Below are 23,540 nucleotides of genomic sequence, written 5' to 3'. Positions count from 1 at the left end.
TTGAAAATTCAAGAAAATCACATTTCAAGAGAATCAAGTTTCTTTCACTCTACATTGGATTGGAGAGCAAATGAAAAAGAATTTTGAATTATTTTTGCAACATATAAACACGTAAAATATAAATATCTCGAACGTCGCGTAAAATCGTAATTCCTTTACGTTTCTGTGCGTCTAGATTAACGATCTCACCCAGTCTGTGCGAAATTCGCGTGAGTTCGTGCGAGCTCGCATCGCTCGCAAGATGAAGGGGAAAGAAGGAGAGAGAAGAGTCGAAGGACGAGCCAAAGGAGGCAGCCGCGGGTGGCGGTAGAAGGGAGAGCAACCTGACATTCGTAGGGTGGAGATGGTGATGGTGGTCGCATCGGAGGGGAAACCCGAGAGGGAGTCTGAGGGAAGGTTAGTCGTGGATGTAGGAGGAACAGGGAGACAGAAAGCGAGGGAGAAAGGGAGGAAGAGAGATGCATGGACGAGGAAACGGAAGTGGAGGTGGAGGAGGATAATATTGATCCCCTCGTAGCCCCGCCCCTCCTCGCCCAGCCGACGCCATCATTATATTATCCACCATCCCTCCGTCTCCGTTTCCCGACGTATGCGCACCTACGACCTCTCGAAACTCGCGAAACTGTCCTGGCGCGCATGTTATCTTATGTTCTCGAAGAGAGACCTTTCTAAAAAGGGGAAATATATGAAGACCATTCTTACGTACGTCCCCTGTGTTTCTCGTCCGATTCTCTTCGTCTCCGTCACTTTCTTAACTTTCGCTATCCTTTTGCTTTGCTACTCCTACGTTTTTTCATATCGAACAGAAAGCTAGCTCGAAGAAGAGCGTTGCTGTGGTCACGGAGGATTTCAGCAGGTTTCCCGAAAATCTTGCGAGGACCACAGCGCGTGGGCGAGAGAAAGAGAGAGAAAGAGAGACAGAGAGAAGCACCACTTCATTAAAAATAAATTCCGTAAAGGAGTCGGCGGATATCCGGGGGCTTCGCGAGGATTTGACGCCCGCAGACTCGGTTCTTCATTCTCTCTCGCCCTCTCCATCTCGCACCTTAGTTTCACACTCGTTATTCTTTTCTCCCTACATGCTCTCGCCTATCCATAATTTGGTGCACCTCTCTCGTTTGTCTCGTGAATGTTTCCTCAATGTTCTCCATTTCTTTCTTTTATTTTTATTGTACTGTGAGTTGGTTGTACGCTTCAACTTTTTTTTTGTGTTCCAATAGAATATTTTATTCCAGAGAAATTTTCGGATTTTTATTTTTGTTATTGTTCTTATAATAGACAATAATTGGATATCTTAATCTTATAGATAATCAGTTTTAATTATTGCTAAAAAATTTATAGAATATATTGGATGAAAAATATAATATATTGGAAAATCTAGAATATATTGGGAAAAATTGATTAATAAAAAATTCTTTTATAGTCATAAATCAATATAAAATTTAGAAATATATATTGTAAGATTTTTAATGTTGACGCATGTCAATATCATTATGTAAATCCTCCCTTTATCTTCTGTTTTTCAAAGTTTAATAATTCGTATATGTCATATCTCATGTCATCGACATAATATTGAATATGTATTATTAGTATTATCATCTCCATCCAAACAGCTTTTATTCCGTCACTTTACTTACCTGTCATTGTGCTGTTTCGCATTATAAAAATCATCATTATCATCGCGAAAAATGCAAACAATTGTCGCGTGGAGCTAATAGATGCGACGACATCGGTTCTGCGTCAAAAGCACGACGGCGCGACGCCACTTCGTTAAAAGTAAATTCCGTGAAGTATATCGCCGGATATCCGGGGCTTCGCGGGGATTTGACGGTGGCGCGAAGGTGGAAACCTTTTGTCTGTCGGGAATAAGCGGTTCGCCACTCGTAACTTTGAACTACTCCTACATCTCTTTGCGAAAGCTCTCGCGACATCGTCCGCGATTTATAACAACATCCGCCTTTCCGCGCGTCTGTGTTCCATCTTTCTGAGGCTGTAAGAAGGGTTCATCGCGCGACTGATTTCCGTCGATATTCTCCAATACCCCGCCATTTCACGAACGATTAATCTTACTCATAGTTGTACGAGACAACATCCCGGTAATTTTTAAGCGTTTCACATTTCGCGAGGAAAATAAATACGTTCGATATACGAAGAGAGAGGGCAGCTGCTCGCTTATGGCAAGCTCGCTCACGCCATCATGGCCGCCAGGATGAATTCTCCTTCCTCTCTTCTCTCCACTCTCTTCCCGTCTTTTCTCTCGTTTTCTCCCTACAGTATCCTTTTCTCTCTTTTTCCAACCCAGCTTTGATCCTCTTTTTTCCTTTCGCTGTGAACAGTTTTCTCTTTCTCTTTCTTTTTTCCGCTTCTACGTGTACCCACGTACGTTCGCTTCCTCGCACACGAAATAGACTCTTCGTCTTCTGGTCGTTTCTCTCTTTCTCTCTCTCTCTTCTCCTCTCTCTTCGTCCTCTCCGTATTTCCTCCCTTACCCTCCACACTTGGTCGCAGTCTCAGGTTCTAACAGTAGCGTCTCCATAAATCTCGCTATAACGTCGAGATGGATCAGCGAGAATGGCCCACGTCCGACATAGGGGAAACGGGACACGGCTGCGTTTGTATCGTTGCATACGTTGCCGTGCATACGTGTATGTCGAGGATAGGATAGGATCGCTACGGATGCGGCTTAGGTCGGTGAACACGCAATGGGCGAACCATCGGCCATCGGGAGTGGATACGAAGAAAATTCGTCACGTCTGTGACAACGCCGAATCCCGCTTATGCTTATATCAACAACTTGGAATAAAAATGATCGGATGCTGTTCCACAATTTTGTAGAGAATAAAAATATTCGTATATGCTTGTGGATATAGAATGTATATTTCTTTTTTTTTATCTTCTAGTATGATATTAACGTTTCTAATTTGTATGGTATTTAGAATATCGATTAAGTATTGATGCTATAAACAGAAAATTACCAAAAAGTGTAATAAAAATAAGCAAAATTTTTATAAACATGAGAAAGAAAGAAAAGGAGCTTTGTACGGATTGAGAGCTTAAGCTTCAAAATGGAGAGCTTAAAGTTGAGACTCGAGAAGTTATGTAAGAAACTATATGTCCGATTTTGTATTTAAACTATTTGTGTCTCATATTTGTGTTTTATTGTATATCTTACAGTATTCATGCAAATCGGAAGGATGTGGCCGACGGAAATCGTTCGTGTTGGAGCATTGCAAAGGGCGGTACTGAACGATACAAACGGCGCGCAGGACGCGGAATGGGAAGCTGGGCTTTCTCTGTGTCTGTTTCTCTCTCTCTCTCTCCCACCATCCCTCTCTCTCTCTCTCACATGGTGAGTAGTTTTATGGATTTTTTTTATCGTTGTGCTGGTGGACCGTAACAGCTGCAGCCGGTGGGATTCGGATATTCAATGTCGGCGTACCTGTATGGATATTAAATTAACACCCGTAAGCCACGAGTATTAACAACTTTGCAAAAGATTATACGAGATTATGAGCTCAAGCGGAACACGTGATTTTTAATGCCACCGTCCTGCTAGTTCTCTCTCGCGAGCCTTCTTCATTTCTTTGTAATTTATAAATAGTTACGGCTCATTGCCCGCGTTCACCGCCGCGATTCGTTTCCAGTTAAATACTTTTTTTTCCGTTCTTTCTTTTTTCTTTATTCACTTAACGGCATCGGATTCCGTCAGGCAGCGATTCTTCCGCGATATCGATGCGAGAATGTCCGTGTAAATTTATCGCAAAGAGTTTTAGTATTTCAGGCTTATGTAGCTTATTTTTCCTTACTTTACTTATTCGATTAAACGAGACTTGTTGCATACAGGAAATATTAGAATAGATGCATCAGTAAATGACAACTTGGAAAATATTGTTGTATTGTTCAATCTTTTTATGATATTACATGCAAGTTTATAAAATAGTTTCTTTATACATATTATTATTTTTTATATATGTTTATACTTTTTATATATATTAATTAAAATTCAAATTGTTTGAATTCCGCTTCATATATGTGTGTGTGTGTGTGTGCTCACTTTATACATGTATGCGTATATATGCAAAAATAAGTTATTTAAAATATTGTTTTTTAAATGTGTCAATATATTATTTTATATATAGCACGTAAAAAGCACACTGTTTTTTATTCATTTGATGCATCTATCCTATATTTTTTGAATTGATGAATTTGTTTCATTGTGCTTTTGTATCTCGCTGCTCTTGTATTTGTGCGCAATAATTTTATTTCGTGATATATATATCGTGTATATACTCGTTTTGAATACGATCGGTTTCAACTTCTTCAAATCAAGATCACTGACCGTTAAACCTCGAAAACATTTTATCATTTAATCAATACAAACATTAATCGTGATAAATAATCCCAAAAGAATGATTAATCAATTTCGAGGGATTATCCGATACTCTAATATATATAATAATAATATTTTTGACTTTGATCGCGCGAAATTTGAATACTGAGACATCTAAAACACATAATATTATGAGGAAAAATTGATTGAAATTTTTAAATATTTTTTTGGCTAATATAATGTTTACGTATTGAATAATAAAATATACAATTGATTGCTTATTGATTGAGCATTATTTTTCCAAATTTGTCTATAATTAGAAATAATTTATTATTTTACAATTATATTTTGAAAATAACAATACTAAATCTTCAAAACCTTGAAAGAGAGCTCCAATGCTCTTTTGCGATGGTATTGCACAGAACGCATTGCAATGCTCTGTATCAAAAATACAATACCCGATGGAAGATTAACTGCCGCCGATTCGAATCCTGACTCGCCTGTAGAGTACGCGCGCTCTTTGCCATTTTTCATCTCGTTCAACGTGATATTAACTTGAAAACGGCCGCTCTCGGACATTACTGTAAAGCCGATCATATCTCCGTTTCGACCCGCTCTAAAGCCAAAGCTGGGGCAAAAGGGGGCCTTTTGCGGGATAAAAACTTATGATGCCTAACGTTGAATTGAATTTGAGATCACACTATATCAATTTATCGTATATATGTATGCGATGATAAACATGTTTGAATGAATACTAGATATTAAATAGCCTTCGTATATTATATATTTGTATTCAACATAACACTTTACATCGCATTTAACGTTAATTGTAATTGTAATCAGCTCAAATCTCACTGTTCTCGAATTTTATACATTTAATACGAAGACTTTAAAGCAAGCGCGTATTAAGAGTAAGATTTGTGAGATTCGTCTCAAATATGGAATCATATCTAAGTGATTTATATTTCTCTATATTTATTTATATTTTACAAACCTAGATTTATTACTATTGCTTTAACTCTTGATGGTTTGAGATTCTCTCTCTCTTTCTCTTTGACAAGGAATATTATCTTTTTTATCAAATATATTTGGTACAGTTTGTTACTTTTATTGACTAGTCTGTGCATTGACCATTTAAATAGGCAAGATTTGTCCACCATCATTTATTATATGAGAGCTATTACAAGGTCGTTTTTTTAGAAGTGCGTTATCGTTACCATTTATTCAAACATTAATAGCGTTATTAATTATATAATCTCTATCTTCATTGCACCATCATTTTACATAGATTATTGCTCCATTCATTATATTATTATTATTTTTTCCTCGCGAATCGTTGCTTCGTTTCGAAAGCCCAAGACAGTCGATATCGCGCTTTTCGCGTTCACCTGAACTTACGAGCTCGCGATCTAAACCAGGCACAGTCAGTGACCGCCACGGGTTCAACATTAAACCCGCGTAACCGTGCAAGCGCGGAGAGGCGAGAGGTGAGCGCACATACATACACGAAATACGTCGCGATGCAAATCGGCCCGCGCGACGCAAACGAGATACGCGATGCGATGCGTTTCATCGCGATGCAGCGGAGTTTGTGCATCGGCGGAATGCAGCCGGGCGTAAGCGCACGGCGCGGCCAAAGGTAATAATTGATATATAGCGATAGCATTGGCCGCTGACAGCCGCTAACCCGGCCGAATACGGATGACACTCGGTAATCCTCACTCTCATACCGGTTAGTGTCCACCTATATTCCGCGGCGTCCCATTTCCCATTCCCATAGCGTGTAAGCTCGATTCCTCTTCCTCCTCCGCTCCTCCCTGTCTCTCTCTCTCTCTCTCTCTCTCTCTCTCTCTCTCTCTCTCTCTCTCTTTGTGCAACCCCCCTGGACCAGTCCGTGGTACACAGACACTGAATATATGTCGGTCGCGCCGCAATCAGGGGTTCGGGAGAGGTGGATGATTGCGCGAGAGAGAAAGAGGGAGACAGGATGAAAATTGGACAGAGATGCGAAAAGAGAACGAGAGAAAGAGAGAGAGAGAGAGAGAATGAAACACAGGAGACCTAGAGAAAGAGAAGGAAGGAGAGAATACAGCACTACTGGAAGCTGGAGCGCAAAGCGACTCTCTCGTGCACCAGGCAGAGCGCCGGCACGAGGTGTGCGGTGCAACCATACTAATCCGCCGATGGATTTATGGTCTTAATCACCGGCGGATTATCTCGGACAGCCGCGCTCTGCTGCCACCGACCGAAACATACGCCTGCCTCTTTGCAGATAACTGTACCCAGCTTCGCGCGCACTCTCTCTCTCTCTCTCTCTCTTTCGCTCTCTGTCTCTCTCTCTCTCTCTCTCTCTCTCTCTCTCTCTCTCTGCTCTTTCTGCTTTTCTCTCTCTCTCGCTCTCTCTCTCTCTCTCCCTCGTCCTGTTTCTATCGTCGACTCTTCGGTATCTCTTCTTCCATTCTTTTCTCCAATATGACGTTTCCGGACCTTTAATCTGATATCAGGGATTTCTATGACGTTACGTTAGGCTGTGAAAATAAGTCTAAGAACCAAGAGAGACGACGCAATTGCACGTCTTTAGATTTCTTCAATGAGACACTGTTCGCCTTTAAAAGTATCACGTAATAATTCAAGTTCTGACTGAACATGAAGCAAAATCATAAAATTAAAATAGAAAATTCCGAAGTTCTTTCACCTAATTAATTTCCCAAAACATTACAATTCTGCTTGCGCAAAGCGGAATATTTCATTAAAAATTTATTTAAAAATATTCTTATCAAGTTCGTGATTGTCTTTTGAAAAGTATTTAAGTCCTATTGTTTCGTATTACGGCAAAGATTAAAATGAAACTCCGAGCTAACGATGATCGCGTAGAAGGACGTTCTTCGCGCTTGAAGTAAAATGCGCGCAAAAAGAGAGGTTTAAAATGAGGAATGTGTCTCCATAACGGCGATACAGTTTGCGAGCGAGCAACGGCAGTCGACAGGACACCGCGACGGCCGGGGATCTGCAGCGTTTTGGTACATGGCGTATAGCACCGTGGCGGGAACACCGTACCACGCTGTGTGTGGTTCTATAAATCCACCGGGGTTTACTGGCGCAAAGCTTCCCCTGCGGCCTGTGCGCGGCACCTCTCACCTCTTTCCCTGTGTGTGACCTCCTATCTGCCCGTTCTCTTCCGTCCCCCGTCAACCCCTTTCCTTCGTGCCGTGTCCACGCACGCTTCGTCCATGCTTGGTCGTCTCGCGATGCCGACCGGAACGTCTCGTCGAAACGCAAGCAGACCGTCGGGATTTCAAGGAGCTCTGTTCTGGTCGCTCGCCTGATCCGTTTCCAAGTCTCTCGGACTTGGACCGCGCGCGATCCATCGTTTGTTCGCGAATCAAGTCGCGGAGACGCGAGAGGATTTATAAAGGGCTTTCGGATTTGCGAACTTTCTAACGGTTTAGTTTCTTCGACGTGAGCCGCCACTTCGTCGTGGGGAGAGAGAGGCGTCTTCCTTTAGCAACTTCGGAAGTACTCTTTCGGAGAAACATTATTACCGCTTGTCGTGTTCCGGATCATTACAGTGATACATGATAGTTTTAAATCAGTAAAAACGCATTTATATTTATGAACTATAAATTTCTAAAGCTTAAAAAATCCTTAACTTAGTTAAGGATGAACTTTTGTTATGAATAATTATTCTTTTTTAGCAAAGTTACTATGTGAAACAATACGACATTAATTTATGCTAAAAATTTATTTGCTCCATAATTTAATTATTATTCTTTTTCAATAGAAATTTATGTAGAATAATCGAATAGAAATTGTTAAGAAAATTTATCATTGCGAATAGAAGTTTTAATTAATTAGCTAATAATATTTAATATTAACAACCCGTTTAAAATTTTATCCTCGTCATTTTCATCTTGTAGAATTCATTTGTAAAGTTCACTAATGCAAGACTCAAGGAGTATTATCCGTAGTCGACAGATTGTTGTCTTTGTAATCGATATTTTAACGCTTCAATGCAACCATTGTGTGCGTCTATTACTGCTTTATTTGTTAGGAACTCAAATTTTTGAACATCGTTCCCATGTAACTGTCCAACATTTCTAGTTTTCTCGATATGATTCCTAAGAAGACAAATGTTTCATAAAGCAAATGCTCGACGCGAGTATTCGATCAAATTAACATCGATCTATCTAAACAAATGATTAAAATAAATTAAAGTCAAATATAAAAATATATTAATTTATATTATAACAGAAAAAATATATACTCCTCTTTTTTGTAAACAAATATTATTTTATGAACAAACAAATGATTGGAATAAGTTTTTAAAGAAATTTAATTTTTATTCAGTCCTTGTATTTGAACGTCGTCTTCTTCCTGGTCTTTCTTCGCGAAGTTACCTCGGGCAATTAAAATGTTTGTAATGATTGTAGCGAGGAAATCGAAGCTTTTTAATATAAATTACAATTAATCTTACCCTGACGCGAGCTTCCGTAAGATTCGTACAGCAAGCTATCTCCTCCCTAGTCGACATGTCCGGATATCGGTTCCTCATAAATGTCATCTCCAAATTCTGTAGCTGGTGCTGCGTAAAGTGCGTTCTCTGTCGCCTTTGTCGTTTGTTCTTCTTACCGTCCTTGTCATCGGTATCGTTGACTCCGACCACTCCAGGAGAAACGACACCACCACCGGCACCCAACTCGTGTTTCACTTCTGGTGGTGTTCGTACACCTGAAAAGTGTTAAGGTATCATATCCTCGACAAAACCGCTAATAATATTTTGGATATAGGGTCGATCGTAAATTGAGATCTTTTAAAAAATGATTTAATCCGTGAAAATAATAATAAAAATACTACATATAGTGCATATTTATTTAAGTAAATGTAGAAAAAAAAATTTTGCAATATTAAAAAGTATTAACTCATTACTGATACATATTTATAAGTAATAAAATTAAAGGAAAATACTATTACTTGTAATTATTATTACATATTTATTCACTAATTAGATAGAATCTTGAATTATATTTTCAGATAAAATATTGTAAAGTATATTTATTAATCCGGTGTAATTTAATTGACATTGAATTTCGAGTGATCTCATGTTTAAAAAATGTCATTTTTTTATATACATTTAATTTTATATACATTTCATCGGGAGAAGTTAAAATGGACTTATTTGCGCGTCGTATCACGAAAATGCAACGGACTCGAGTGAAAAGACATGCAGAAATTGACATTTCTACAATATTAGAACGAACGAAGTGAGATCCGGTGGTGCGAAGGTTTGTTGTTAACCGGGGACTGTAAGACTCCGGGAGATATTTCAATTTGCGGGGATTTGGGGCGCGAGTGAGAGTGTTCCGGCTAAGTGCCGAACAAACGTGCAAACAAACGAAAGCAACCTTTTCCGCGTCTCTTCTCCCATTCGTCGCCATCCACCATTTCGCGCATTCGTTTCAAAACTCCGTGTAAACGCGAGAGAGCATGGCGTCTGGCAAAACTCCTTCCCGTAAACTAAATTTTGATTCGAGCAAATACGTCTCTCTCGTTATAGAATCTAAATGTCGAATTCTGAATACGTATATACGTAATATACGAGATATATCGCATATCTCATATCATTTTAAAAAAGATATGCTAAAAATATATATTAAAAACGATATCTATAATATTCTTTGACAACTAATAAAATAATAAGATCAATTAATAATAAATGATAGTCCCTATGCGAACCAGATATTAAATTATTCATGTTTCAATAGTTAGATTACGGTTGCCCACAAAGTTTGACACATGTAAACTTTATATATTATGTATGTATTGTATATATTAATTCTGCACAATCGAAACGTACCTTTTCGGATATCCGGTCTATGAGTGGTGTTCGTACGGTTTCTCGGTTGACCGGTAGAATATCCTCCGGAGGGTGTCGTGGGAGTCGCCCCTGGTGTACTAGGGTTGCTACCACCGGGGGTATGAGCGCCATGCCCTGCATCGAGCCTTGCGAGACCCCCGTTGGTTTCGTCTCCAAAGTCACTCTGCGCCCAGACTACAAAACATATCGCATTCTCTTGCAACATCGTCTAGTACGATAATCCTTATTTATTCTCGACCGAAGTCACATTTCTTAATTAGAGGGGAATTTCTTTTCGCGTTTTGCAAGTCATCTTTGTATGATTTAGCAAATGATATGTTACTATTTCAGATTCGAGACAAATGACTAAGATAGCTATAATTGAAGCAATACTGATTCATTATATAAATCTGTATTATTAATATCTATTGTAATAATTCTGAGCAATTTAGGAAAAAAGCTATTGATGATAAAATAATGCCTTTTAAAAATTAATTTCTTGATAAAAATCTTTTAATTTTACTACAAATTTTAACCAGTAATTTCTCATGTCGTATAATCGTAGTGCATAATTCGTATGAATGAGATAATTAATAAACGTATACATTCTATTCATTCAAAGTTATGTCTTCTCCCGCTCTTTAATCAACGATTATTTATCTATGGACAAAGTAGACGCAATAAAAAGAAAGATCGTTCCCTCTCTACGCACTTTGTGATGCTCCATGTGCTTCCTTACGTATGCGTCGCATGTGCGTGTGCGTACGCGAGGCGGGCTAAGAAGTTAATCGGCTCGGTCGTTTAGTTTCGCTCCGTTTAGTTATATTTGGTTTCCGAGGGAGCGGCAAAGAGGAGGGACATAGTTCACAATTAGTCGGCGCATAACTCGAGTTGATTTAGTAGACTACGAACGACGGAGACACCCGTGTCACTCTTCCTCGATGCTGCCAAGTGTGCGAGCGACGCACATATGTGTACGAAACGAGATGAAAGAAGGGAGGGGGGATTCTTCTACAATATTTTAAATGACTTCAAACGCGTTTAAATTTTAAAAAATTTGAATATTACACTGTTAATTGGATATTACACTCTATCGAAATAGATTTTATTTTTTTTCTTACAAGAAACGAGAATATTAATAAAATAGGATATCATATATGTATTGTAAGAAAATTTGTATGTGTGTATTATAAGAAAACAAAGAAGAATCAATTGTAGAGAATTATATATATATATATATATATATATATATATTTCTATTTATTATATATATTTGTAAGAATGTGATATATCCCTGAAAAGATCATGCGCATAAAAACAATATGTCGTAATATTCGATGCGTATTTTTTACAACCTCCCTTCTATTGCCTCTATTTTACGGAATCGCTGTATGTCATTCTCGTGAGACTTAAAAATAGCGCCGTTTCATATCATCGTATTATTCTTTGATCGCGACAAGTACATAGTAAATGATTGTGTTTTATTTAATTATTAAGCCCTGAAGGAAAATAATCAGTATATTGAAACAGTTTTATCAGTTATAAAAACTGGCCAATTGACCAGTAACTACCAGTAAAACTGTTTCAATATACTGATTATTTTTTTAAGAGATTAGATTTACATAAGGAAAATGTAGCTGATTCAGGATGGATTTAAAATCAAGGGCTTTAAGAACGACATATTAATAAGAGTATTTAATTAGATATTCTAATAATCTACGTCTGTGTCACTAAGAAATATGATTTCGTGTTTTCGGAGTTATCTTGTATTATAATGTATACACAAAACAAGACGAGATTTTTTTATAATATTTTAATAACGACTTCAAACGCGTTTAAACTGTAAAGATTTAGAGCTTTTATTAAAATAATATATCGGAGATGCTATATCATTGACATAAATTTTATTTTCTCCGAAACAATGAACATAATTTAATGAAACAGGACATTACATTGTAAGGAAATGTAATAGCAAAGAAGTAATTAAAGAAAATTATTTGTAAGGATATACTCGAGATAATAAAATCACCGTATACACGCACTGGCAGGAATGATGTGCGAAGGACGGAACATTGGAATGCCTCCCCCACTACTCTATCCCCACTTTCTCTCCCGCTGCCCGGCTCGCGTACATGCGAGCTTCGCTTGTGTGAGTGTGACGTTAGTGAGCGTCAACACAAGCATAACGGGATACCTTTCCTGCCAGTGCGTGTACAAAAGACCACGTCCTATTACGTCACATAATTCGGCATAATTGTTTTTGCGAATAATACGCTATTAATGTTTATATACGATCACTGTCATTCACATCATGATACTCGAACGAGAAAATATTAATCATTAATGAAACATTACCTGGAAATAAAACATGATGTAGTATAGATTGATTCCGAGTCAAGTTGCGACGCATTAATAAATAATATATACAATTACGTTTTACAAGGATAATCGTATATTTGAATTTCTAACATAAGTATGTGAATATTTTCTTTTGCCTGCGGCGTACGTCGCGCGTCGCGCGATTGTTTACATTCTTGATGACTTATCATACGCGCTGCGAGACTCGGGCGGGCAGCAACGCCAGTCGTTCCGAGGTGATGTCGTATTATCTCGCGAAATACAATCGTAACGAGTACTGGGAGCCGTCAAATGTGATTATTGTGATAATTACAATTAAAGATTAACTATAATGATTAACTAAGCGTGACACGTAAACGATGGTTATTCAAAACGGGCATTTCGCGATTTATTCTTTCGAAAGAGAAAAATTATACGATTGTTCGCGGGATTTAGGAATCGTACATGCAATGCTAAATTTTAATTGTATATTTTCGGATAATCCATCGTAATTTAATTAGCTATCAATTTTATTCGTTCAGTATCAGTCGTTGAATGTCAGAACAGAATGGAATTAGAAAGAACAATCACATATTTTAATATATTAGTGGACTACGTAATAAAAGTTCAACATTTATACAACGTGATTCGTTAAAACACATTTCATGCAATTTATTCGAAATCTATTGAAATTTATCAGCCGAATAATTGGCAAAGCGATGAGAGAGTGTATTTTTGAATCTTATATTCTGATATTTATCTTTAATTCTGACTCATATATATTCATACTTATATTTATGTTGTAATTTTTTTTAATACAAGATAATACTAAAACAAGAATATATTTATTAACAATAAACATAACGTCGATGTAGGAAGTGGCGTATGAATTTGAGAATGTAATTTTGGTGCGTGCAATTATAATTTTCTGTGTTATTTTCGCAATATAGTAAAGTGTGCGTTGCGAATTGTGTTTTGATGATTAGTGCGTGTACAATTAAAAGTGTTTTCGCGAGTGAATGTGAATACCACAAGAAAACAACGAAAAGGAGCAGAAAGCCCGGGAAGGCATCAGGCAATGGAGCCTGGAATCATAAGGTGATTTTATTATTTAGAATTTATTATTCCTTATTACTTTTATTAATTAATTAATTGTTACTTATACTATTAATTACTTTTTTGTATAATAATTCATTTTATATTATTATATAATGTCATATATTTATATGAACTATTTTATACTTTATTTTCAAATGTAGCGAGAAAAATAAAATATATTTCATATAAATATTATATATAGAATATTTCGTCATTCATGTACAATATTAATAATTATCTAGATTATATATATAGATTATACATATATATATATATATATATATATATATATACACACACACACATATATATATGAATTATATTCTCATTTTTATTATATATATTTTATAAAAATTTATATATTTTTATAGAAAATTTTTTTTAGAATTTACAAAAAATTTTACATTAAACATTATGTTAAAGAATAAAGAAGTCAACTGCGCATAATTATTTTTTGATTTATTAAATTTATTTTAGACATTCTTTTATAATGTATATATTTGTATTTTACAGATGCCAACATAATTCCGTCACTGCGCATCATACTGGTGAGTAAAATTATTATTTTAATTTCTATATATGACAATGAATTTACAAAATTACATCAGATTGTCTGTCAGATTTATATATACGAGATATATCGAAATAATACACATGTATATGTATATGTGTGTACACATAAAAGAACCAAAAAATTATAAATAAAAATACACTTTTTTGATAATTATATAAAAATTTAAATATATTATTAATAACTTAGATGCTTGATATGTCTAAATTTAATTTATATATTTATATATTTTTATACAGTTAATATTTAATAGTTATTAGTTAAAAATTTAAAAAAGATATATATATCTTAAAATTTAATAAGAAATAAAAATATTATAAATAAATATAATATCGTAAATTCATTGTCATTTATATATAAAAAATATTTAAACATTAAAAATAGTGGCTTTTATAATTTAATAGGAGAACTTTGTTTCTCTAGCCACACAAATAATATCTAAAATAATACAGTTATATTTTTTGCGATTACGTTGTATCTTAAATATATTGCAAATTTCAATTAATCTTGTTTTGAAGCAATCTGTTTTCTTCATCTCAAAATAATAAAATCGAAGAGAAAAAGAGACTTTAATAATTGATAATAAAAGTGACTAGTTTAAAACCGATAATGTAATAATTCATAATTTTTAGTCGAATAATATTTTACTCACGCTTATTTCAAGCAAAGTTATGACATTTCGGTCGGTATAGTTTATCATGGTGCTGTTTTGAAATGCACTTGCGCGAATAGATTTTTTTGGCAACGGAAGATGTACCTGTCAACGCTTGTAATATTTCAACGAGCGTACTTCTGCGGTACCAATTTACGCGTAGCTTTCAGTTACATAGTCTACACGGCAAGGAAGTCGTCAAAACTGTTGACGGACGGTTTCTCGCATGTTGATATTTAGTCCTTGGAGGGCAAATTTATCAGAGAGAAAGTATTCGGTAATATGCGACTGTTTTGCGATTTCTGTTTTGGATTCAAATACATTAATGTACGACTTTCTATATCAAAAATCGAGTACAGGTACCATGTTTCCAAAGAGCGACGGAATCCTCTTGGGAGTCGTTCGTATATTTATAGCTCGGTTATAAATTTGTAGAAAGGTAACTATACGAGACGCGAATGTGGTGAAAATCGTGGAACTGCCGCAGAAAATTGATATTGACGAATATCGCGACTTGGCATCGCGTAAATCAATCTTTCCCCTGGACTTCACTGCACGGATTCTCGCCGTGCGTTTGCTAGAGCCGCGCCATGTATGTTTACACAATCATTACTGTTATTTATCGCTTTGGTAGCCAGGATTGAAACTGGTATAATTTCGGCGAATTCAGGTCTCAGCGCTCTAGACACGCGGAAATGATCTCTGTATTTATTCGAGACGATTAATAGGAAGGAAATCTATTCGAAGAGTATTTTGAGTAAAAAACAATCTAAATCTCTTTCTTTTTTTCTTTTTTCTTATTAATATATAATTGTACGGCTTTGTATTTAAAGCAAGTTTTATTTTTTTTGTATACTTTATTTTTCTTTCTTTTATTTTTATATTTTTACGTCACAGATGTACGTGTACGTATTTAATTAAATTCACTGTAAATTATATCGAGTTTCAATCTTGTTTTATCGTATATGCGCATGCATTTTCTTCCGAGCATTATATAAATAAATGAACGTAACTTATGAGGTTGTGACTCGTCTATCAGAATTCGTGATTAATTCGCCGGACGAAATGCGAGAGCGGATGAATCGCGACGACAGAATTATGCAAGACACAAAATGCAGCGCGATTTTGAACGAGGCAAGGTACAATCGTGTCACGCTATGTTATATATCGCAGAAATGCTAGCTCGCTTGGAATTTATTCCGACATTTATTACCTGCAATTCAACAATACCATTCATCTAGAAAACGACCGACGTATGCCTTTGATATCAGCGTGTAAATAGAGTACCTATGAAGCGATCAGTTCTACAAACAGATCAGTTACTTAAATGGTCGCTCGACCCGCGAAACACATGTAAAAGTATTTCCCTATGAATGGAAATATCGGGATAAGCTCATGTTACGAGCGACTTGTTAAGGCTCCTCAATAAAAGACAAGCGAAAATAGTATCGCCTTATGGAATCATTCTCGGCAAATAAGCAAATAATCAGTTTGAAATTATTTGAAGATCTTTATTGGTTAATCCATCAATATATAATAAAACTCCCCCCAAAAAAATTAATATTTACAAGCGACATAAATTTCAATTTTAATTTTTTAATTTGAGAATTTTTAGAATTACATAAAATAAAAAGTCTCTTTTTACACACAACATGTTTAATTTGAAGGTTTTCGCTATTTATTACAAAGATATTTAAATTTTACTTAATAGATACGCACGTACATTCATTTCTCTTATTTTGATAAAGATAATATATCAACGGAATTTTCTATCGCTGCTTATATTTCAAGATTAGAAATAATCTACATCGTGATCTAATACGAGCGATTAATGGAGTAAAATTTATAGATTACTTCTACGCTTTTTAATATGTCACAAACAGATCTACACATTGACAATAGTCGAATTTTTATTATACTTTTTTCTGAAAATTTTTTTATACTAATTAGAATTATTCGAATACCTTTTGTCTCAATATTTGCAAATATATAATCTGATATTTTGATAAATTTGCTTAGATTAAATTCGGAAATTCGATAATTTTTGGTCCATGTGCAATTTATCTCTGATATATTTACAAAAAATATGTGTTTCTGTATAAAACAAAAATTTAAATTTTTCTATATAAGATTATTAACGATTATTACGAAAACTTTAAAATTTCGAATTTATTGAATAATTGACTTGAAAGATCTCAAAGTCGAAGATGAAAAATTCGAATTCGCTAAAACAATAATACATTGTGAATATTTTTACGCTGATAATAACATAAATAAGCAGCGCGTAGAACGAGATGCAATGATTTTCCATGGTGTCGTTCGGATATACTTTTCTCGCCTCTAACGCGCACGTTCCCACAAGATCCCCTGCGGAGTTCTCGGAGGCTTAAGATGTCGTATCGTTTGACGGCCGTGTGCTTGTCCGCCGGCGGCCACCATGGATTCGTGGCGGAGTTATTGCGGGTATGCGAGAGGATCCCGAGAGAAAGAGAGAGAGAGGGAGAGGGCGGAATGTAACCCCGACACTCTCCACCCCGTCCTGTCAAATACGTTTGACACTCCGATCCCGTTCGCGCGCTCGAGCATTTCGTTTCTCGAAGAAAGAGATCATATATTGATCCCTCGACCTGAAAACGTCGAAACAATATGGACCTTTCTTTCCGTCTACGCAACCGAAGACTACCTTGGACATGTGTCAGAAATATCGCGCGGGATTCGAGTGTAACACAAGTGAATGAATAAAGTTTTGTCGCAAAATGACGATTGTTAAACGAATGGAATTGAAAAAATACTTGCTGCTTGAATTTAAGTGAATCATAAGATTTTCAATTCTGTCGTTTTCGGGAACAAAAGAGAAAGAGTCGACTTGACGGATTCTTTCATACCAAGCATCGCGCGTTGTTTTCGTACAGAAAAGAAGGCCGGAAAAAGAGGAAGCTCAAGAAAGCGCGACGTTCGAACGGACAGAATAAAGAAACGCGAGAGTTAGGATGACGATGGGGGTACGGGAGAAGGGACGCCAACTAGAGGAACGACACGAGAGAGGGAGAGACAGGTTGTAACTCACAAATTTATTACTTTTCCCTGCGTGCTTGGAGTTATTTTATGCCAAAGACAAACCGGGCCCGTCCTGCGAGAACGAGAGGGAGACGACGACGGGAACGAATATCTCAGCTGCGTCGTCGCGCGCGTTTTTACGCCCGCGGGATATATTAGTGGACCGCTAATCCGCATGGATTTTACGGGACGGCTGTGCATGCGAGAGCGTCGCCGTCGTCGTCGTCGTCGTCGTTGTTGTTGTCGACGAAGACGACGAAGATTACAACGACGAAGCCGCGCGCACCGTTTTCATCCTGTTCCATTTAGCACCATCGACTCTCTCCCGATCCCATGACCTCGGCCATGTCCGAGTTTGCGCTCGGGCTAAGTCGTCTTGCGCCCTTTCGTCGATATCGCGATGTTACAGTGAACTCTCTGTCGGCCGACGTTGCGCTATCGAACCTCCGGATAATCGGCATGATTTAGGAGATTCGCGGAAGAATTGCTACAGTAACGTCTACGCTTTTTCCTTTATAGACTAGTGATAATGATTATTATGATAACGAGCGAAATAATTGTATCAATGTCGTAATTTATTACATAATTTCCTTCACGAAGAAGGATAATTTTATTCAATCATTTTTTAAGTGGGCGAGATTTTTATTTTAATAATTATATATTGATGGATAATTATATATTGATATGTAAAAATCATTAAGATTTAGACGACTATACTTCAAATAATACACTGCGATTCAATCGAAATAATAACTTCTCTATAACATGTTTTTAATGTAAAAGAATATCATGAAAATATTGATATACAAAATTTTAACACGGTCGATGTATATGATTGAAAATTAATATTTATCTGTAATACACGAGTAAATAATGCAGTTTTGTTAATTTTTCGATATACGTGCTAGCATAATCCAAGCCGTGATAACTGTATACCGACATTAAGCCGTGGAAACTATAAAAGCCGTGGATTATGATTTAGGCCACTGTAGTCCAATCTCCGATACAAAATTAACAACGCGCTGTTATTTCGACGCTGTTGCTTTCATCACCCGCAAGTTTTACTCGCGCGGGGCAATAAAGCTCGCTTCAATATACACGACATCGATCAAGAGATATTTGGCGAATTGACATTCCGGTACTATTAATTTATTGCCGTAATCAAATGGGAATATCTCCATCGCTAAAATTATTTACAGTCTCCATTTATAATGTATACGTATGCATGAATATTTTTATATTGCGCAAACATGTCTGAACAATTATAAAATAGAATAATTATAATAATAATAATATAATTTTTATAAATTATCTTTTTTACAAATTAAGAATATTTTTTATAGAAACTTGAAACTTAGATATTATAAGATTATTAAAAAGCGCTATTTGTGTACATGTATATCTTTTAATTCTTTTTTGCGAATATAATGATATATAACATGATGCAGTTCGATGAAACACACATACACAAAATTGATGTTTTTCAAAGATTTGATCACTTAATGCTCGGCGATCATTGACGGCCAATGAGAAGATAATACACAGTCATGAATAAGTAACACGTGGCACAAAAATTGTGTGTTTAGTGAGCTATGACGCGACATAATTCGATGACAAAGGGGGTTACGAGGGTTGGCGAAATATATGTGTATCACACAGCTGCGAAGCACTTGAAAAGTCACACGAAAAATTGCTCGATCGTCAGAATTCTCTTAAAAGCTTATATTATTACATCGAAAAATATTAATAAATTTTAAGTCCAATTTTTTTTAAATACAAAAGAATTATCAATTATAAATTGAAGTAAAAATATCTCTTGCCAAAAATTAATTCTCTTCTTGAAATAGATTAATTCTTTTTTTAATCTATCTAACATTTGTATTTTTTTTCTTACCGTATAAAGCAAGACACGAGTTTTTTTTTTGACAGGCATGTTTTCTTAAATCGACGCGTTTTGAGAAAACCAAAATGTGTCACGTATAGCGGATAGCGTTTCTCGAATGACGGACGAGCGCAGCCGTGAGTTCAATAATTACTAAAACGATCGTATAAGAGGAGGAAATATCGGGGTTACGTCAGGGGTTGAGGTACGACGGCATGGTGAGAGCACCTGCGGACCCAGCAGCCTGTGTGCTTGGGCGAGAGAAAGTCCTAGTCTGCCGCTGGGTCTCCGCCCCTAATCTCCTAATCCTTAGCTTCCTTAGGAAGTCGTTTATTAGTCAACCGCAACCGGGCGCTATGCGTCACCGGAGCAAAGTATTTTGTGTCCGGAGTCTTAAAATCGCTCTACGCCTATAAATACGTACACTTGTGTGGCGCATCATGCCGGTGAATGTCATTACACAAAATCTGTTGTTGGAAGATATCGAAAATGAAGAAAAGAAATGCGCACACAGATATTAATAAACTCTAATTTTCTCTTTATTGTAGCTTTTCATAATACAAATTCTAATATTTATTTTTAATGATAATTAAAGCACAAGAAATACTATTTATATTACTTTTGATATCTATATAGAAATTTAAAACGTATTTCAAATTATCTGTGTTCGAAAGAGATTATCTTAGAGTATTTCGTCTTATGTAGAAATCTATTTCTTCGCGATAGAGAAGAAATAGATCGGAAATAATCAACCGATTAGTTTGTTTGTCTAACATGAAAATGTCAGTAGCATCCACAGCTCTGCGGATAGGGTTCATTATCGCTTGTCAAGCAATTTGTGTAATTTCATTTTGACGCGGGGGAAGCACATGGAACCGATAAGTAACTCGAGAACGGGTGGCTCCTTGGTACACTTTGGGGGCGTAACAAAGATATTTCGAAAAAGTCTACAGATTGAAAGGTTCCGCGGGTTCAGACTGCCTGGCGCTCTGAAAATTCGAAGGTCAGAATTCGAGAAGACGTCGAGAACAGACGATCGGGTATTGAATATCCTGTTGCAATGAAAAATTATGACGTGACATGTTTCTCCTTTCGACACAAAATTCTCGAGAAAATTGAACCAGATCATCTTTCTGTGAAAGACTTTTTAAAATAAAATCTAAATTTCTTTTATAGTCATAATTTAATTGCAATTAAAATTTTATAATAAAATAAAAAATTAAAAAAGATATATATAATGCGCTGAAAATATATATATTAGATGAATAAACATAGAAATAAATTACGAATAAAAAGATACGATTTATTTAATAAAAAGTAAAGAATAATGTAATAAAAATATTTTGTGATTCATAATTTGAAGATGCAACGATATTTATTTTGACATTTATTTTACATTTTGATCATGGATCGATCGTTTGGTTCTCACGTATCGGCACGCACAGAAATTTTCTTAATAAAACAACCCTTGGAAATGAGCCTACCCTAGCCGATGGCGGTTAAAATCTACTGAGTACACAAAACCTCGTTGTTGAGATAGACAGGGACCTGCCTTACCGCAGCAGCTGAGATAATGGGAAGGAAATCAGTTCATTTCTATGTTGATCCCACCAGTTCGGTCCCCGGCGCTTAAAGGATCGCCACGATTGGCTGGCTGATCGAGAAATTCGAACCGTAACATCAGGCTCATCGAGAGACTCGATCGTGTCTGCCAATCGAGAATGATTAAAAAAAAAACATAACTGCGTGAAATACGAAAAAGTATATTCGTTAATTATTCGATTAATTATGTACATCAAAAATTACAACGTCAATCAAATATTGCTACTAATAGTAAAACTTTTTCAAGTGCGTGAATAAATAATCATTTATAATATTTACAAGTAACTGTTAATTACAATTAAAAATATTCTATATGCATATAAAATATATCATATATATATTTTATACTTGTTAAAATATTTGCACAATAAATCGATTATTATCGAGTTTTTAAACGCAGGCTCACAAATGTGTGTATGTGTCTTTCGATAAAACAATTTCAACAAATGTGATATTTTGTTTCTTGCACGAATGCTTTTGTTACGTTCAGGAACTGAAAGTTTCCAAGATTGTTGCATAACAAAGTTTATTTCACATGCGGAAACGTGAATTCTGCGGTCCAATTTCCCGTCTAAACGCCTATAAGTTTGCGGCGAGGAGACTTTTGCAGGCGCATTCCCCGGGGAGGTTAGAGGCTAGCCGAGCAATTTGTCAACACCATTAGCTCGGGAGAGGGGTAACCAAGGGTTGACTTTGGCGCATCTGCTAGTCCGATCGCAAGGCCGCGCGATAATAAAGGGGTAGTTAATGACTAACAGGGGCCGTAGATCGGACTAGACCGTATGCCGCCCTGTTGACAAAATATTGGGCCTACCGTCGGACCAACCAAGAGAAGTACGACAGATTTCCGGTGACGTGCGAGATTCTCCTCGTCGTATATTTCGCCCGTAATCTCGGTCTGAATCGTTGGACCGGACGTCGCTATTTCCGCGTCATCGTTTTCATTAGAGGGCGGCGTTGCTTTTATCGCGGTCGACACTGGCATTAATTTCCATCGACATGCCGATATTAATAGAGCTCGCGTAATCCCTCCGCGATATTAATGACAATAATATGTGGGGTAGCGTTCCTGATAGAAATTTTAATTCGCCCGTGGCTGCTCCGGATTTATCACTGTCGTACTTGTTGACCGATCAAGCGCGGCGACAAATAATGTCCAGCGAAAGTGAGCCGAATCGGATAATGATAGGATAGTTAAATGAAAAATTATCGAGAACGCATACAATACATGGGAAACGCGAGTAATATTGTGAATAGCCTCTGCAACCGTAAGACTTAACAAAATGAATTTGCACGAGTTTTGTTTTCTGAACGAATTCATGAGCGACGATAAAACCATAAGATTTAATATGATTCATCCGCGCGGGATCTACGTTATTTGCATGTGCAGATCGAATCACAGTTTACCGTCGGGAAAGAGCGAACCCTGGAAGAAAATTCGATGTATTTGCGAGGAGAATGAAACTCGTAAGGGTACCTGCGTTTCTAAGTGATGAGAGTGGTCGGCATCGGATCTAGGACTGAAACTGAAAGGGGGATAGGTGGGATGCCATTGGAATAAGATCGGGTTTAGCCGCAGTGTCGGGTTCGAGCCCTGGATAAGTCTGCCTTATCCCGATAAGCCGGTGAGTTAATGAATCACAAAACAGGTGGTAGCGCTGCCACCAGAGAGAATCGCCTTCATCGTCTTCGACGATCGCCGCATGTGCTAGATACTCGCATGAATTCGTATGCAGTCAAACAAACAATATTACTTTATAGTGAACAAGGAGTGTTGTGAAATTCGACTTTGAGATTCGTCTATTCTAAGCATTTTCGATCGAGATTTTGTAGCATCAAGAATATTGAGCATTTCTACGTGATCTTAAAATAAATAAATAAAGTTTATAAATTGTATTTTGAACAAAATTCAAGAAATATAAGAGGAAAAAGTATATAATGTAATATGTCAAAAAACTTTACACACAAATAATATGAAATAATAAGTTTGATCAAATATAAAAGAGAGTATATAATATTTATGAATCCTAAGAAGATTAGAGCAATTTTTTAAATGACGCATAGTCTTAAAATTATTTATCTTTGCCATAAAAAATATATGTATCCTGTGTAATACATAAAAATGCGAATATTTCGAATTTCTAACTTTTCAGCGGC

The 23,540-nt window shown here is 36.4% G+C and overlaps 1 protein-coding gene and 1 long non-coding RNA gene across 4 annotated transcripts in view; one reads left to right on the top strand and one right to left on the bottom strand.

The window, feature by feature from the left end:
* The window catches only part of LOC105258040 (pituitary homeobox x), a 33,285-nt gene that overhangs the window by 6,343 nt on the left and 3,402 nt on the right, over nt 1-23,540 (bottom strand). For 2 of the 3 annotated variants that reach the window (XM_025412283.1, XM_025412284.1), the window contains exons 2-3: nt 10,185-10,379; nt 8,805-9,058 (exon numbers count right to left, since the gene is read on the bottom strand). In XM_025412283.1, coding sequence (XP_025268068.1) covers nt 8,805-9,058; nt 10,185-10,379 — 449 coding nt within the window. The remainder of the gene's footprint in view (nt 1-8,804; nt 9,059-10,184; nt 10,380-23,540) is intronic. The other variant, XM_025412285.1, reaches the window with a different exon arrangement.
* Nucleotides 13,392-23,540, top strand: part of LOC112639163 — a 43,468-nt gene continuing 33,319 nt past the window's right edge. The window contains exons 1-2 of the long non-coding RNA XR_003123330.1: nt 13,392-13,619; nt 14,133-14,167. This is a non-coding gene — a long non-coding RNA (uncharacterized LOC112639163). The remainder of the gene's footprint in view (nt 13,620-14,132; nt 14,168-23,540) is intronic.

The sequence above is a fragment of the Camponotus floridanus genome, unplaced genomic scaffold (genome assembly GCF_003227725.1).
Source record: "Camponotus floridanus strain SB8 unplaced genomic scaffold, Cflo_v7.5 scaffold5, whole genome shotgun sequence".
NCBI lineage: Eukaryota > Metazoa > Arthropoda > Insecta > Hymenoptera > Formicidae > Camponotus > Camponotus floridanus.
Note: the sequence above shows the minus strand (reverse complement) of the source record. Positions and strands in the feature narration are given on the sequence as shown.